This window comes from Fundulus heteroclitus, chromosome 22 (assembly GCF_011125445.2).
Source record: "Fundulus heteroclitus isolate FHET01 chromosome 22, MU-UCD_Fhet_4.1, whole genome shotgun sequence".
NCBI lineage: Eukaryota > Metazoa > Chordata > Actinopteri > Cyprinodontiformes > Fundulidae > Fundulus > Fundulus heteroclitus.
The window spans coordinates 19,090,825-19,107,656 of NC_046382.1; the positions used below are offsets into that span (position 1 = coordinate 19,090,825).

Consider the following 16,832-nt stretch of genomic DNA (forward strand, 5'->3'; position numbering starts at 1 on the left):
ACATTTAAAGCAGCTCTTCACTAGGCAAGTGAAACTTAAACTTAAACTGTTGTAAAAGCATAACCCCGCTCCCAGACACATTTTGAAAAAGTCCACCAAAGTGGGCAGTGCCAAGAGATGTAACCTTACATGTGTCTACATTTCTCATCCTCGACTCAAAGTTTGTCATGGCCATGATTAGTATTACAAAATACAGTAAATATAATTTACAAACCTGCATGTCTGCTCTGAAGTTCCTGCAGCCTTTCATAATCAGATGATTCAGCCTGTTGTCTGCCCCGTCCTCTTCCACGGCTCCTGGAGCTCCCCCTCCCTCTCCCTCTCCCCCAGGCTGCGCCTCGCCCTCTCTCTTTCCGTTACAATGGGAGACTGTATAATCTACAGGGGGAATGTGGCCTTGTAACTCGATAACTTCTCAATCTGCTGGTCCAAAGTGGTCTGCTATCACATTTCAAAAAATGGAGACTATTTACTTTTGCAACAGTCCGGTGTTGCCAGTGGCTTTCAGTGGTGCTAAGCCGGAAAGTTACAAGTATAGTGCCCCATATTGGCTAAAAGTTAAACTGTGTTGTTTTAATTATTTAAAGGCACATACATTTTTTTTGTCTATTTCACAATTTAATGGTGCATTTAATTATTCAATTATTCAATGATGTATCAAATAAATATATTTTTTATGAAATGGGACATTTAATTGTACATTTAAAAATGTAATAGTACATTTACTTTATAGTAAAGTCACATGATATATGTATTAATTTAATTTGATCCCCTTTAACCCTCCATATTGTAGGACCCAGGAGGGGTTCAAGTTTCAGTGCTCTGCCTTCAGGACTGTGTTGAAAGGGATTTAAATTACAGTCTGACAGACACGGCTCTAATTGTGTGTCAGCTATCCAATGTTCACATTTCTCATGGCTGTGAGCCACAGTAGTACATTTAAAATAGCAGACCAGTTGTTAAAAAGAAAACATTCTTCTTGCCATTTACTTTTGAGTTGAAGACCAACTTTTGGCCAGTTACTTGCTGAGTTGGAATGTTATAGCGGAATCTTTCCAAATCTTTGGCACCTACTTTGCTTCTTTTTTTAAACGAGTGTTTTGCCTTCATGTAGATTATTCACAACAACACATTTGACTTTTTTGTGATCACTCCCCACTATATGTGTATATTCAACAATACAACGTCCCTCTGAAAGACTTTTCAGAGTCAGTTAAATGTCTTTTTGCGTCCATTTTGGACACCTTCATTTTGGGTGTAGATCTTAGACCACACTCTGTCATTAAACAATTACAGACCCAATGATTTTCTTCAACTCAATAAGCATTCAGGTTTTTCCCACTTGTAGATAGAAAATAGGCATTGCAATGATGTTAAAATACGTGCTTGCCTAATAATTGTACACACAATGTTGAGTCTTGCTTGTTCCGTCCCTTGAGAGCCTTTTGGCCTGATTATTTCATTTTGTAGGGCAAGTAGTACTATAGAAGAGTAAGTATGTTTACAAACCTGGCTATCTATTGATATTTAGTTATACTCTGATTCTCAAGCTTATCTCAGATGAAGTAAATAAAATGAAGGGAATACCTTTGTTAAAAAAAGGATGCCTCAGCTTTCACATAGGCACATTAAGGGCATTGCTTTGTAATAAGTGCTGATTTTACATTGAGGCCAAAGAGGGTATAAGTCAGGCTTGTGATTGAGTGGCCAGCTGGACATACTACGGTAATGATACAAACATCTTGGCAAGCAGGTGCTCTGTGCAAAAAATATCTATTACCTGCTCTAAGGTCATAGTCATATCATTACTCTTTGACTCAGCATATCGTAAAGCAGTGCTCAGAAATTGCAGGTTCTTCACAGTAGTGATGGGACTTCAATAATTTAGGAATGGTATTACAAGCAAATGATGCAAACTTTAATTATTACAGCACAACGCGTTCCATTACAAAGAATTGAATTAAACTCACAGAAAGCTATGCATCAGGGAAGGCTTCTTTGTCATTATGTTTCAGCAAAACAGAGCTGCTGGAGATAAGTCTATTTCACACCTAATATCAACTAGTCTAACCACAGCTTTAGATTCTTAGCCCACAGATCAATTTTCAAAGCAAAATCCTAAAGCGGGTGCTCCCCTTTCTCTAATCATTGCCTTTTTGTCAGTTTCACATTGTGAGGTTATTTTTTTGTCAATTTCAGTTATGTTATAGCCACAATCATACAGGCACTTTTCACCCAACAAGACGTATTGATTCAGAGAGGAACATTTTTAATACACAGGTAGATTTTTTTTTTTTTTTTTACCCTACAGACTCCTGTCTGTTTCCTAGCAACTTGCCAGTTTCCATAGCATTGTTTTTGAAGAGCTTCAGGAAAGCGATGGTCACAATTTTGTGTTACCTCTGAGATCTCAGGTGCCCAAGCAATTTTCGACATCAGGCTTTCACAACACCAACACAAATTAATAGTAATTTTCTTTGCTGCAAGGGGATCATTATCAATTTGCATTACAATGGATTGTGTCACTCTCAAGCTATGTTCCTGAAAAATATCTCCATCTTGCAGCCAGCAGACTTCCACTACATTTTACAGAAATATTCAGGGAACCTCTGGGGAGGGGGTTGTATCTGAAACAAAACTATAATAATTAACTACGTTACTGTAGTTAAAACGCAATTGAAATGCAATGTAAATCAAGATTACTTAATGGCGTAATGTATGATTTTTTTTTTTATACATTGCCTGAATCAACACTGCATACATCTAATTTTACCAAACAGATCAGAGCCACATGCATTAAGCAAGGTGAAAAAGTGATTCAGACTGTATGGTAATAAGGTAATTTTTTAGTGCAACATTAACCAAGAAAATATAAAGAGACTACATAATTTTTTTTCTTAAAACTGTATTTACATTATATTTATATCCCGCTTTGTTATCCATGGAGGAATCACCGGCAGCTTTTGTGCATGCGTTATACATTTGCAATGTGAAAATAACCATCGCTATTCACCTTATTCAGCCCACCCATCCATGGAGGAATCACCGGCAGCTTTTGTGCATGCGTTATACATTTGCAATGTGAAAATAACCATCGCTATTCACCTTATTCAGCCCACCCATCCATGGAGGAATCACCGGCAGCTTTTGTGCATGCATTATACATTTGCAATGTGAAAACGGAGCAGGTCTCCTCTCTGCTCTCTTTGCATTGACTGCATGAAGGGCTTTCAGGACGAGGCAGCAGCCTGTGCCTGTGAGACGGCACAGAGGAAGGTAGGGAGCTCTAGCAGCCGTGTCATCCTCACATAGCGCTTTAATGTGAAGTCTCTAAATCAGGGGTCACCAACCTTTTAGAAGTCGAGAGCTACTTCATTGGTACTGTGTCATACGAAGGGCTACCTGTACTGACCTTTGAACTAGAAGAGTCAGAGCTCACCTTAACTTTATGTAATATAAACATATTTTAATGCATTTATCATTTTAAATCTATGTCAATACAAGTATGAATAAAAAGCAAGAGCAACTAAATAAAATAACATTTTAAATGCAGCTCACTGGAGGGTTGTGCTATTCTTACAGGCTTGAGGGCACCACATGTGGTCCTCGGGGGCTACCTGGTGCCCGCGGGCACCATGTTGGTGACCCCTGCTCTAAATCGACAAAAACACAGAAAAGTCACTTAATTATTCTCTAATCGCTTTTTTGTAAGAAAGTTGCTGGAAGGGTCAGAGAAGTCCCCAAATATAACGACAGAGTCGCTAAGTTGGCAACACTGGACTGTCGTCTAGTTTTTCTTCATCACCGAGAGCAACGCAGCGAACAGTAACCACCAGGAAGCTTCAGACACTAGCCAGCTTTGCAGCAAGACTGACAGGAGTTGGATGTGTCAAAATAAAGTAAATTTTAACATTTTATGATATTTAAATTCATTTTAAACTATTAGAATAAATTAATGTTATATCGCATGTTTTAATGTGAACTATGAAGTTGGATAACAGCCAGGAGATACTGTTAACACTGACTAAATAGATTCTCTTGAAATGTTGTCAAGACCTAGGCACCTTACACTGATTGAGTCAATGTAGGACTCCAATGCATTTATTATTTTGGAAGAAAATGGTACATTGATCCCATCCATGATGATTCGACACGGCAATAAAAATTATTATGAATCAAAGTCTAGTTATAGGCTTTTCCAAGGCTAGACAAATGATCCAGATAAATTATAACTTCTTTTTGGGGATTTAAGTCGACATCTACTCGTAGTAAACCGTCGCTATTCACCTTATTCAGCCACGCCTACTTTTTCAACAACGGCTCTCCCGTTTTCTCTTAGTACTTCCGGAGAGCCGTCAATCCGCTGTTGTCAGTATCAGAAAATGGCATGAAAAGAAACTAATATGTCGTCCAAAAGTTCTAAGGGAACTCGTCTGCCTCATCAAAGACCTCTCAGCTCTCCCAGTGACCATGAGACACGCATTTCCCTGACTTCACACGCATTGCATTCCTCACGCAGAAAAAAATAAAGCCCATAATGAATGTGCTGCGGATGATCCATTCACAGCACTGTCCGTTCAGAGCTCAGTTGAGCCCCGCCTTCAGCAGAGCTGTTTCAGCTTCTTTCATAGCTTGTGGGCATCTGTAATTCCTGCTGCAGTTCACGTTAACAGAGCAGCAGAGGAGTAGCCAGAACAGCGCAGAGCAGTTTAATAAAACTGTGACTGGCGACCTGTTGAGGTTGCACTGCGTCCCCGCCTCTTGCTCTTTAACCACTGAAGATAGGCACCAGCGCAATACCCTGACTTTTAAGTTTATTAGAAAAAAAAACATGTTTTATTTTGTTTTATTTTACAAGCATCCTGGTGTGCAGCTGTTTAGGAGGTGAGACGCTGCTGCATATGTTGACTGACAGCCGGTGCAGCTCTCATTAACGGTAACTGCAGCTCTGCCATCTTCCGGAAACGCACATGCAAAATATTTTTTTCTGCTTTTCCGAATTTGATCCAGTCAAATACGGGGCATTGTTTTAGTTAGTGCGACACTGGGACAAGAGCGAAAAATGCGGCATAGTCCCGCACAAATCAGGAACTCCGGTCCCCCTGTGTTGGTGACAGCTGGAGTTTACTGATGAATAATAGGATGATCCTGTATTGTTGATTCGGGACAGTCATGTAGTCAAGGCGCCACAATAAGGTATGTTTATTTGAAAGAAACGTGACTTGATAACTACTATAATCATTATGTCAACTAGGGAACATTTCTCTTTGTAGTGTAATCTCAAGTCTCTGTGTTGTGCTTTGCTATGCTTAGTACAGATTATTAGGGCAGTTAAAAGCCCAAGTTTTTTCAGCACACTGCTGTGAAAATGGTGATGTTATGCCTCGTTCTAAAAGCAAAATCCAGGCACTTAATTAAGTTCAAAAGTTGTCCTTTTACTTCACCGCAAGTGAGAGCCGCAACCAAAGCTACAACTATTAACAAAACGGCAAAACTGCCTAACCAGAAGTTGCGAGACAAAATGGTGCCGCCCATCACTCATGGGTTGGTGAGGTTAGACACAGATTCACAAGCAATCACTGTGCTTATAGAGAAGGGAGGCGACCACAAAAAATAAGTAGAGTGAGATACTAGTTAAAGCAGCCCACTCCTAGCCAATCAAAAACTGGCTATTAGTAATGATAAAAGCGTAGTTCATGATCCGCCTGCTTGCTTTTAATTCAGCAGTAGGCAAAGTTCAGATTTGATTTAATTTGTTTTACAGCAAGTTACCTGATGTTGTATAACCCATAGTAGTGAAAAACAGGGCTCGCAATTTAGGTAAGTGTGCCTTTCTCCTCCTGAAGGCTTCTTGCTAGCTTTTTCTGAGGTCAAGTCGTGGTGGGCCACTTTACTGTATGACGTCTTGTGTGTCTGCATCAAGAGTTCTTGGAGGCCCCACAAATGAATTTTCCACTGTGAAAGATGCTTTCTGTGAACTTTCCCGGCATGTGTTTGTTTGAGAAGCACTATGTCTAAGAAAATAATTTTACTGAAGGAGCATCAGCATCCTCAGAGGGCACTTGAACAAAAAATGCTCCATTGCATTTAAGATTTGAGAGAGAGAGAAAGCAAAAGTGCACCATGATGCTTCCAGAGTAGTTGTTTTAAAAGAAGCCTTCAGAAGAACACTGAGTGCTTGCATGTGCGCACTAGGTTCTATGCATGCTGTGGAGATGAAAGACATGCATTATTCATCGTGCTGCATAGGGTAGCACTCACCTGAGTATCACACAAGTCAAGGTGAAATTATCTACATCCCCACGCCGGCCCCATGCTCTTATCAAACAACAGTAATGATTTCAAGGTGAAGCCGGTCAATGTTGTACATGATATTATATTGAGGCAGACCACTGTTGTGAACCATCTGTAGGTCCCATTCAGAAGTCGGGGTTTCATTGAAGCCGCTGTAGAGCCACAGATGGGCGAGAGAACGATTGGAGTCTGCTGGAAAGACTCTGCTGCTCTCTTGGTCTTGGGATTTAAATCCCCTTATTCCATCTGTATCATAAGTGGTATAGGGCAGGAAGTTGATACCTTTCTTAAGTTTCAGTTTTCTGTTGGGGTAAACTTTTGATGGTACTGGCTTTAATGCATCACAAAGTTATGGCTTTGGATCGTGATGTCCTGTAGCTTCACATAAATGTGTCTGCACTGTTCATGGGGTTCAAGTCAGTGTGAAGAGCTCTGTTAGTAACAGCCTGACTGGAGCAGCACAGCAGGGTCAGTGTTAATGCTCCAGATGGCTCTCTAATAAAGCCAGATCTAGCATTTTAGCCCAACTCCAGTTTTTTTTTTTTTTTTGACTTTTCTGTTCCTTTATTCTGTTGAGAAGTTTTAATAAGGAATGTATTTACATAACATTCTTTTGAGTGCCTGTGTGTGGCACCTCATTAAGCAATGAGATCTTGGTGGGGATTTTTTTTCCCACCATTCCGCTATAATAAGAATCAGACTGCTCAGGGGAAGCACAGACGCTGTACACTTTCAGACGTCATCCGCATTTCGCTCGCCTGCCAATATTCACTCACACACATAAAAGGAGAGTGATTCAGCTTTGGAACGCTTGTTGTCCTTTTTGCCTGAGTCTGTCTGATCAATAGCTGTATCAGTTTAAGAAGACTCCAAAGCTGGCATTAGGAGGAAAAGCGGAGTTATCCTGCAGAAGTAATTTGTTACATAGAATAGGAGCTTTACTTTTGTTTCATTTTCAGACAGATTTCCTTTTGTGTTCATGATCACATTTGGGAAAGGCAGAATAAAGGAGTTTTGCTTTTGTGTGTCAGAGCTGCTAGGGAATTAAAAGAGCTGAAACCGCGTTTATTGGTTCAGTAAACGAACTGCAGTTTGCTAAGTGGTAATCATTCAGTGCTTCAAGTAGAGGTAAGGCAATTTCATCAGTAGGCCGATAAATCGACCGATATTTTGTGTTGTTTTATCAGCTGCTCGCCTCACAGATTTTTAATTAGGCATGTTTTTGGGCAGCACACTGCTGCTGTGTTAACAAAGTGAAAATAAGGAACACAGATGCCCCTGTCTTTCATACAGGTACAGTTAGAAACTAGAGAAGAGTGGTCAGTAGTTAATGTGTGGTAGTTTCTGGGTGTTACACATTGTTTTTGCTCTATTTATTAGTAAACAGAGAGCTTTTTTTGTATATTTACCATATGTGATCGGGTTCGTCTTCGATCGCGCCGAGCTGGCTCTTACCTGTTGTTAGCATTAGTTGTCGCCATCTTGTTTTCTGATTGATCCATGGTATTGCCAGTAGATGGCGTACAACAATGGTAATGTCGGCTGATGCTGCAAGGTGCAAAAATTCTTTTTAGGCTCAAAAACGACTTAGTAAACACTGTCAGGACATTCCTGATTACCGGGGACAGACCTCGTTTTGGATGACCTGTCCCCGGCAAAAGCTGTCCCCACCCCGTCGGCGTTGCAAATGTAAACACAGAAAACACACAGCCAAGATTTTCACGTTTGACATCTGTTATGTATAGATATTCCCCACTAATTTAGTAATTGCTTTATAGTGACCTTTCAGCTGTGATGGACATGATCCAGTCTGTGGGAAATCCCAGACGGTCTGGCTGACAAAAGGCAACAGCACCGGGCTGGTCTGAGTGAGACTGCAGTGGGTCAGCGGGGCTGCCGCCTCTGACAAGTCCAAGCAGAATCAAATTGGGCTCACAATCCTGATGAACTGACCGCAGAGCTGAAGTTTGGAGGTGTACTTTCTCGCCTAAAATAGTCTTAAAACAACTTTTTGTGAAAAATTAAGGTTATAAAATTGATAAATTTGTAAACTCATCTTTTTACTGCTCCTTACTCCACCCTGGTGGTGAAAAGTTTTTCATGCTGTACGCAAACCCGCCCCCTCAACAAGTCCGAGAACGCAGACAAATACTGGGTCGGTTGGGGGACCAATGCTCCGTGAAAGTAAAGCGTAGGGGAAGTGAAATTGGCCGGTTAAAAGCGTAGGGAAATGCTAGCAGTGATTTGCAAAGCCCAGGCTTCTCGAAACCCCCAGGCTTTTGAGTGGTAATAGAAAAGGGGCTGATATTATCTTTCACTCCCAGGTGAATGGACATCTTGTGGCCGAGGCAATGTGGACAGGATGATGACCCTCTTTGTTCTTTTTGTTGCTGAGTTTAGTTCTTTGTCATTCATTGTTTCCACAGAATCACAAAACGGGCCATGTAGGATTAAAAATATTTGTTGAAGCGTGTAGCTGTGCAGTTCTTTGGTCCCAAATATTTTACACTCATTAGAAACTTGGAGTACTGCGGCTGTATGTACACCCTAAAAACATTGATGCACCATCTTCATGATTTGCTGGCGCCTGCGTCATGCCTTTACCTTTTGGCTTTTCAAAATGTGAGACTCGATATGTTTGATGCAAGGCTCCATTAACTGTTACATCATTCAACATTCATTCATTGGTCGTGCCATATTCACATCGACTGTGACACGGCTTTCCTCTCCTCCAACTCCTGGTTGTCTTTTATGGTTAGAATAACAAAATTGCCTGAGGCACTGCTCCATTTTGTAATGGCTGCCTGTTTTTAACTCTTAAGTGAGTTCAGACACCTTTATAACTCAGACATATCATGCACCATGTAGCAATAGATGTCACCTTTTATTTGGTTCCTGATGTGTTTTTTTCTTCTTGTTTTTCCTCTGTAACACCACATAGAAGCTGCCCGGATTATCAGGCAGAATTTAGTTTTAACCCTTTTTTTTTCCAAGATGAAAATTAATTACAATAATAAGGATAAATGTGGAAAAAAGGAAGAGCTAATAATTAATAATATCATTTTATTCAATAATTATTTTCAGTACGATCTGCCAACTCATATCTTTTTATTATGGAATATTATAAATAAAAAGAAAGATACAGGTACTTTGATAGAGGTATTCGGGTTTTTTTGAGCAGAAAGTGAACAAATTATATTATCACCCGGATTTATGCATCAAAGCAGAGTTATTTATCTTAAAACAAGGCGCGTTAGAGAACATGCTGTCGTTGATGTGGTCATAGACCGAAGGAGGTACATTTTCATAGCTTTTATGAATTTATTAATAATAAATAAAATACAAATGTTGAGTATTTGCCCATCAATCAGAACTGATTTACAAAATAATTGTTTATTTGATGACTGCATCACAATTAGCCAACAAATTAGGTGAAAGAAGCTTTTAAAGCTTTAAAATTTTCCGTTTGTAGTTTTTCCTTGATTACTTGTTTCTGTTGTTAACAAGAATGTCAAAAAAATGTTTTATCTCTGTCTTTTTCAGATCAGTGCACTGTGACTAGGACTTATCTTTTCCTACACAAGTTCTGGTTCTTTAGCACCATCTACTACTTTGGCAACTGGGTTTTTATTGGGGTAAGTTACAAAGTTTTGAAACAACGTTTCCGTCTTTTAGAAGGGTTAGTTTTTTTAGGGGGTGGATGTAATTTATATGAAAAAGTCTCCATCATAAAATTGCCAGACGTGAATCACATAAAGCATTTAATCACTCTTTTATGCACTACAACATACAGAATCTGCAATCACAAAGCCTTTTCAGAAAATGTCATTCAGGGACCAACGGCACAAAAGTGCACGATTCACAAAAAAAGCTTAGCAGATACGTATAATTGTGCCAAGAGTGTATGTATATGCATAGATAATGTGTTTTTATGTGTGTGTTTGGCTTTTAGGCTTTCCTCATTGGACTGGTGGTGTCATGCTGCAGAGGGAAGAAATCTGTGATCGAAGGAGAGGTGGAGGCCGATGACTCAGACTTAAGCGATGATGAATATGTCCATTGAAAGAAAAAAAGCTTTTCTCTCGTAAATATTGCGGTCATAACTTAAAGGGACTAGAAAGTATAATTCCGTCAGAAAATAAATGAACTGAAATCAACCTAATTAAATATATTTGTTTTGATTTTTCTGTGGGATTCCAGGTTTGGTTGGACTCATTCTTACCCTGTAAGGAGAGAGCTCAGGCTGAATGTAGCTTCTTCAGTCGATTTTAGTGATAGCTCTGGGATTCTGGGAGTGTCCTCCAACTCAATCCTACCTTGAGAATTCACATTTTGACAGTCTGACAAGGATTTCTCATTCTTTAGGAGAAACACTGACATTAAACATTTACTGTTCCAAAACTCAATGTTTAGATTTCTACAACAGCACAATCGTTTTTTTTTTTCCCTCTTACTTTAGGTACTCCTTCTAGTCCCCTTAAATTATTTATTCATGAAAACATCTACACATATTTGAAGCACACCAATAGTTTTACTGAATAGTTGCTTGTTATAAAAACAATGATTTCTAAAAGTTGACATTTGTAACACTGTGAAAGGGTTTATGTTTGCTGTAAGTTGCTTATGGTTCAAGTGGAGAGGCTGTGTTTTATTTTTTATTTTTTGTCATCTGCTGTAATATAATGAAGCATCCCTGCTCCCGCAGAACCGCTTGATGTGTAACATTTAAAGAACTTGTTGATTGTGTAGTGTTTTCAGGGTTTTTATTTATATGGCTTCAACCTGGTTTTGCTCCCAGTGGAGTTGAGGCAAAGCAGAAATGGAGACGTGAAAATAATCGGTTACGGGTGTTTCTTTTTTCTTTTAACAAAGGCTATGTATCACTTCTGGTTGTACTTTAAAAACGATCAGCTGCAGGCTTGTGAAATAAGCTTTCAATAGCTTCTTTTAGCCATACACAGATTTATTCCTCAGTTTATGTATATCAAATTAAGACCAATTAATAATTTACTCTTTGAAATAAAGTATTTGTGCCTCATGAATGTAAAATTGCTATGATGGGCACACACACTTTAGTCTGTCCAAGCCTACTTTGCCCTCTTTAGAAGTCAATACTACAAGTTTTCTTTCTTTTCTTTTTTTCTTTTTTGTTGTTTTTTGTTCTTGCCTAGTAATTTTAAAAACAGTTACATGATGATTGCAGTGATTCTGGGGAAGCTACAGTATGTTAATATTGAATGGTACCTGTATTTAGAAGAATAAAACGATTGAAATCAGTTTTTAAGTCCGTTAAAGTTTATTTTAACTAGTTTTCAGTTCAGTGTTGCTGTTAAAACAGAGGTCAGTAACTATTGCAGTCTATGGAGCCTTTTTTGCCCTAATTCATACTGAAAATAAATGTATAGAGCTGTAAGACTTAGTTGAACTTTGCCAAAAATTATAAGTTGAAACCAGATCTTCACATGTACAGTATAAAACGACACATAACTCACTTCTATCGCTGTCTGACATTAAATCAGATGAAATCTTTACCTTTTTAGGTTAGGATTACTATAATTATTTGTATTTTGTTTTGATTTGCCCAGTTGTGTTTACAAATTTGGGTGATAAAAACAGCCAATCATGTTGAAAGACAAAAACTGTTTTATACTGGAACCGTCAAGTCAGTTCACACTCTCATTCCATAGCTATGGCTGTCAATTTGGATCTTACACCTGCCTTTGTTGTTATTATTATTATTATTATTTCAATTTGTATTAATTTTCATACTTGTGAAGATGAATGGTCATAAAATTTTACAGCAACATATTTCCTGATGCCCTTTTCCATTTTATCTTGATTGTGATCCTTGTTTGGACCCATTAGAATATGACCGGTACAAACTGGTCAATGAAAAATGTCCTGCAGCAGACAACTCCATGTCATACCCCAAAAAGGTAGACAAAAAACTACAAAAATAACAACATAGCAGGTGGGAGCAATTAGCGTTTTAAATCATTCATGCAGCAGATTTTTTAGTTACAGGTACGAAAGAAAGACAATGACAATGGTTCCAAACTAAAAGAAAATAGACCCACTCCTCTTTGCACTCCTCACCTGGTTGCCGCCACACTCACGCACTTGACACCATCTGATCCAAATATGTTTATCTTGTTCTCATCAGTTCATAAGACATGGTTCCAATCATCCATGTCCATAACCTTCTTGTCCACAGAAAACAGTTTGTGAGCTTCATGTGCGTCATCTTTAGAAGATGCTTCCTTCAGGGCCAACAGCCATGCAGACTGGCAGCACTGATATGTCTTCTTTCAAAAGAAAATCTCTGGATATGATGCTGAGCACGTCCACTTAACTTCTTAGGCCGACAATGGCGAGGCCTGGTCTGATTGGAACCTGTCCTGTTAAACCACTGTATGGTCTCCTTGGCCACTGTGCTGCAGATGTTTCAGGGTGTTGGCATTCTTCTTATTGTCTCTGCCATGTTTATGTAGAGCAGCAGTTCTTTTGTTTCCAGATCTTCAAGAGTTCTTTGCCATGTTTAACTTCCAGTGACCAGTATGAGAGCAATAACTCTACATTTAACACACCTGCTCCCTATTCATACCTTGTAACTGAGTCTCATGACTCCAGGGAGGGAAAATGACTAAATAGACACACTTTGGACATTTTCACTTAGAGCTGTACTCACTTTTGTTACCTGCTGTTTCAGACATTCCCTTTGTTGAGTTATTTTGAGGATGTTAACCACTGCCTTGAGAAGAATGTCAACCAAAATCTATTAAAGAATTTGGAGTCATTTCACAAGTAGACTGAGGCTAGATCAGTGCATCAAGAGCCACTACACAGACAAATCCCACATATGGGCTACTAACTCTGAATCTAAGCCACTAAAATGTGCTTTTAGGAATCAGAGCCATAAAGATAAGGATTATTTCTGCTTTTCTAACCAGACATTCTACACAGACAAATCCCACACATGGGCTTCTAACTTTGCATTCCTCGTGTCAAGGCGCTCCTGAGGCAGAGAAGCATTCAAAGGCCTCTTATCTGGACCCAGGGACAAAAAGTTGGACTGTACAGGTGCTGGTCATATAATAAGATAGACTGCAGCTGACGTCAGTGCTTCAAGACCCACCACCCACAGACCTATGGAAGACATGGGTTTCAGCTGTCACATTCCTTGTGTCAAGCCACTCTTGAACAAGAGACGGCGTCAGAAGTGCCTTGCCTGGGCTAAAAACAAAAAGGACTGGACTGTTGCTGAGTGGCCCAAAGTTATGTTCTCTGATGAAAGTAAATTTTGCATTTCCTTTGGAAATCAAGGTTCCAGAGTCTGGAGGATGGGAGGAGGGGCACATAATCCATGTTGCTTGAGGTCCAGTGTAAAGGAAGTTTCAGAGCACTTCATGCTTCCTGCTGATGACCAATTTTATGGAGATGCAGATTTCATTTTCCAACAGTACTTGGCAGCTACACACAGTGCCAAAGCTACCAGTACCTGCTTTAAGGACCATGGTATCCTTGTTCTTAATTGGCCAGCAAACTCACCTGACCTGGGCTTTCATAACACCTGAGCAGTGCCACAGACCAATAGAAATTTTAGTGCCCTGAATGATAAAGATGCTGATTTTATTTTCCAGCAGAACTTGGCACTTTGCTTGATTGACCAGAAAACTCACCTGACCAGGCTGCTATCAAAGCATCCTGAGCTTCCATTACACCTCAGCAAAACCATAGGCTGATCGCAGCGCTGCTAGGCCGCATTGGTTCAGTCAATCAGGCGACTGTAGAACCAACCAAGTATTGAGTGCATAGGAATGAACATATTTCTCAGAAGCCTGGCATTTGCATTAAATTTTTTTTTGTATTGATTCTATGTAATATTCTAATTATTGAAGACACTGGATTTTAAGTTTCTGTCGTCTGTAAACCATAATCTCCAGATTGCAAGAACTGAAGTCTTAAAATCCTTAATTCTATGTGCAGTTAATCTTTCTAAAAAGGGTAACATTTCATACATTGTGTGTGTGTGTGTGTGTGTATATATATATATATATATATATATATATATATATATATATATATATATATATATATATATATTATACACACTCATGTATGTATTTGCAATAGTCAGATTTTTGGAGCTGTACTTGGTAAATGGCATTTACTTGTATAGCACTTTACACTACAGTCACCCATTCACACCCTGACAGTGGTGAGCTATGTTTGTAGCCTGGGGCAGGCTGAAAGAAGCTAGGCTGCCATACAACGGCACAACCAGGCCCTCCGACTACCGCCAGCAGGCAACACGGGTGTCTTGCTCACGGACACAAAGACTGAGACGGTCAGAGCAGGGGATCAAACCAGCAACCCACTGATTACAGGATGAACTCCCTACCTCTTGTGGCACTGTTGCATGTTCAAAAAATCTTATGATGATTCAGCACTATTAGATTTTCAGTGCCTTCTTTAAGCCACAGTATTTGGGTTGTAATAGTTTAAAGATAAATGTGGAAAAAAGGAAGAGCTTTATAGTGACAGATATTTCTTTCCACATCACCAAATCATACACAATGAAAACACCACTCTGCAGCTACATTGAAGCTTTGTTTCTGTTAGGCACTGAGCGTACACAATAAATACTAACCAAAAGATTACCAACATATATTAGAGTGCAAGATGCAAATGTCAGTGTACTTTGAAAAGATGAACCGATGAAACAGACAAGCAAAAAGCCATGGGCTGAAACCGGCGCTGCTCTGTAGTATTTAAATTATCCCTGAGGAAATGGTTTGTGCGTGACATAAAGCATGATAGAGTGCATCGGTGAGTCATATCATTGGGTTCAAAACTTTCAGACTGAATAGGTCTGTAGTTTGAATTTTATTCCAAAGCCTCCTATTTGAATCCCATTCAAAGAAAAAAGGCTGAAAGTGTCGTAGGTTGAGTGAAAATTGTCCACTTTCCCGATCATCCGTCATTACATGTCTGACCCTGTTATCAAAAGCCCCCTCCTGGATTCCTTTTCAAGTTTTTGTCTATCATACTCTGTATCTGATATTTTTTTCATTTTAATCTCCCCCAGACAAAGTGGTGATGGAGCTGCAATTTAAAATCACACCTTTACACCATTGAGATCCTAAATACAAAATTGCCGTCCGCCCGTAGCCTGGGCTTTGACATGAAAAAAGGGAAAACATGAAACCTTTTTGAGTCATTAATGCTTGTGGGCTGACAGTTAAATACACCCCTTCTTGGATTAGCATACGTGCGGACTACTCACGGCTTGCTTTAAATGGATTTACATAGGATTTTTATGTCCAATTAGTGTTTGAGGTATGCCTACCTTATAATTTGAGTTAAGCCATGATAAGTTTCTCCAGTGCATTTACCAATAAAGCATTTAAGCCTGGGGCCAAAAACAACAGTCTCAGGAGTTTCAACGGAGAGGATCCTACGATCAGATCAGAGGATTTCTGCAGTTCAGAGAGCTACTTTGCCTGTCACACCTTGTGTTTAAAAGCCTGTCATATCTGCACTTCGTCTCTTACTCCTTCAGCGAGTGTTGCACCACCCTTGCAAATAAAAATGCAAATACGTTTTAAGAAAAGAATCCCTGACTATATAGGATTTAATCCTGCTTCTGTGTGTTGGCTTACAATGACAGATGTGTAAACTGGTGTTTCCCTTCTCTAATCAGGTTGTACCTCTACCAATCTACAGGCATCCACTAGCAAAGTAATAATTTATGCCGAGGCAGTTGGGTCTGGTGTTTTAACTCTACAGACATCTGGCTGTGTCACCAGTTAAAGCCTTACAGGTAATTAATTTGCAGACATTTGCGTCAAAGGCACACATTTCCAACCCACACTGAAAATAAAGCGTTTTAAGTAAATGCTTCTGTGTTTTTTTTATCATTTGTTTTTCTCACAAATGGTATTGGATGACTACAAAAGGGAGGATAAAGGCCATTGAGCCCATCAATAAAAACAGCAAGTCTGAAAACATTACTTGAGACAGACATCTGACTTTCGCTTGCCTTGGAAGCTTATTGAGCGATATTATGAAAGAGTTTTGAAACGTTTATTTTTATTTATTTTTTTGTCTAGGATTTACAAAGGATACAGACACTTTCCGATATTGCGTAGCATTTAAGGAGTGATATTGTTGCTGTTTTAATACCTAAAATGAATTATTGCATATTGCTCTAAAATGAACTTTTCAAGGTTTCCGACTAGTACGCAAAGCTTATGTAGTTTTAAATGCAAGCTGTATTTTAGTCCCAATCAGACTTTTTCTGAGGCCTTCTCCTCTGAGGGCAAACATACAGGTCAGCATTAAGCTTGATGCAGTTAGTTTCAGAACTGTGAAAAAAAAAAAATTCAGAGCTGTTGACACCTTTTTGCATGTGACCAAACATGTCAGTGAGCCAATCTAACAAACAGCACTAACGACGCCCCGTTGCTGATGGAGTCCAATCTGCACGTGGAGTTATATCTGCAGAACGGCACATCCCAAACAGATTAAAAGCTTGG

General features: G+C 39.3%; 1 protein-coding gene across 1 annotated transcript in view; it reads left to right on the forward strand.

The window, feature by feature from the left end:
• The window catches only part of lmbrd1 (LMBR1 domain containing 1), a 78,387-nt gene extending 66,817 nt beyond the window's left edge, over positions 1–11,570 (forward strand). Inside the window, exons 15-16 of the mRNA XM_036126392.1 lie at positions 9,838–9,929; positions 10,247–11,570. Of these exons, the coding sequence (XP_035982285.1) occupies positions 9,838–9,929; positions 10,247–10,357 (203 nt within the window). The 3' untranslated portion in view covers positions 10,358–11,570. The remainder of the gene's footprint in view (positions 1–9,837; positions 9,930–10,246) is intronic.
• The last annotated feature ends 5,262 nt before the right edge of the window (positions 11,571–16,832 follow it).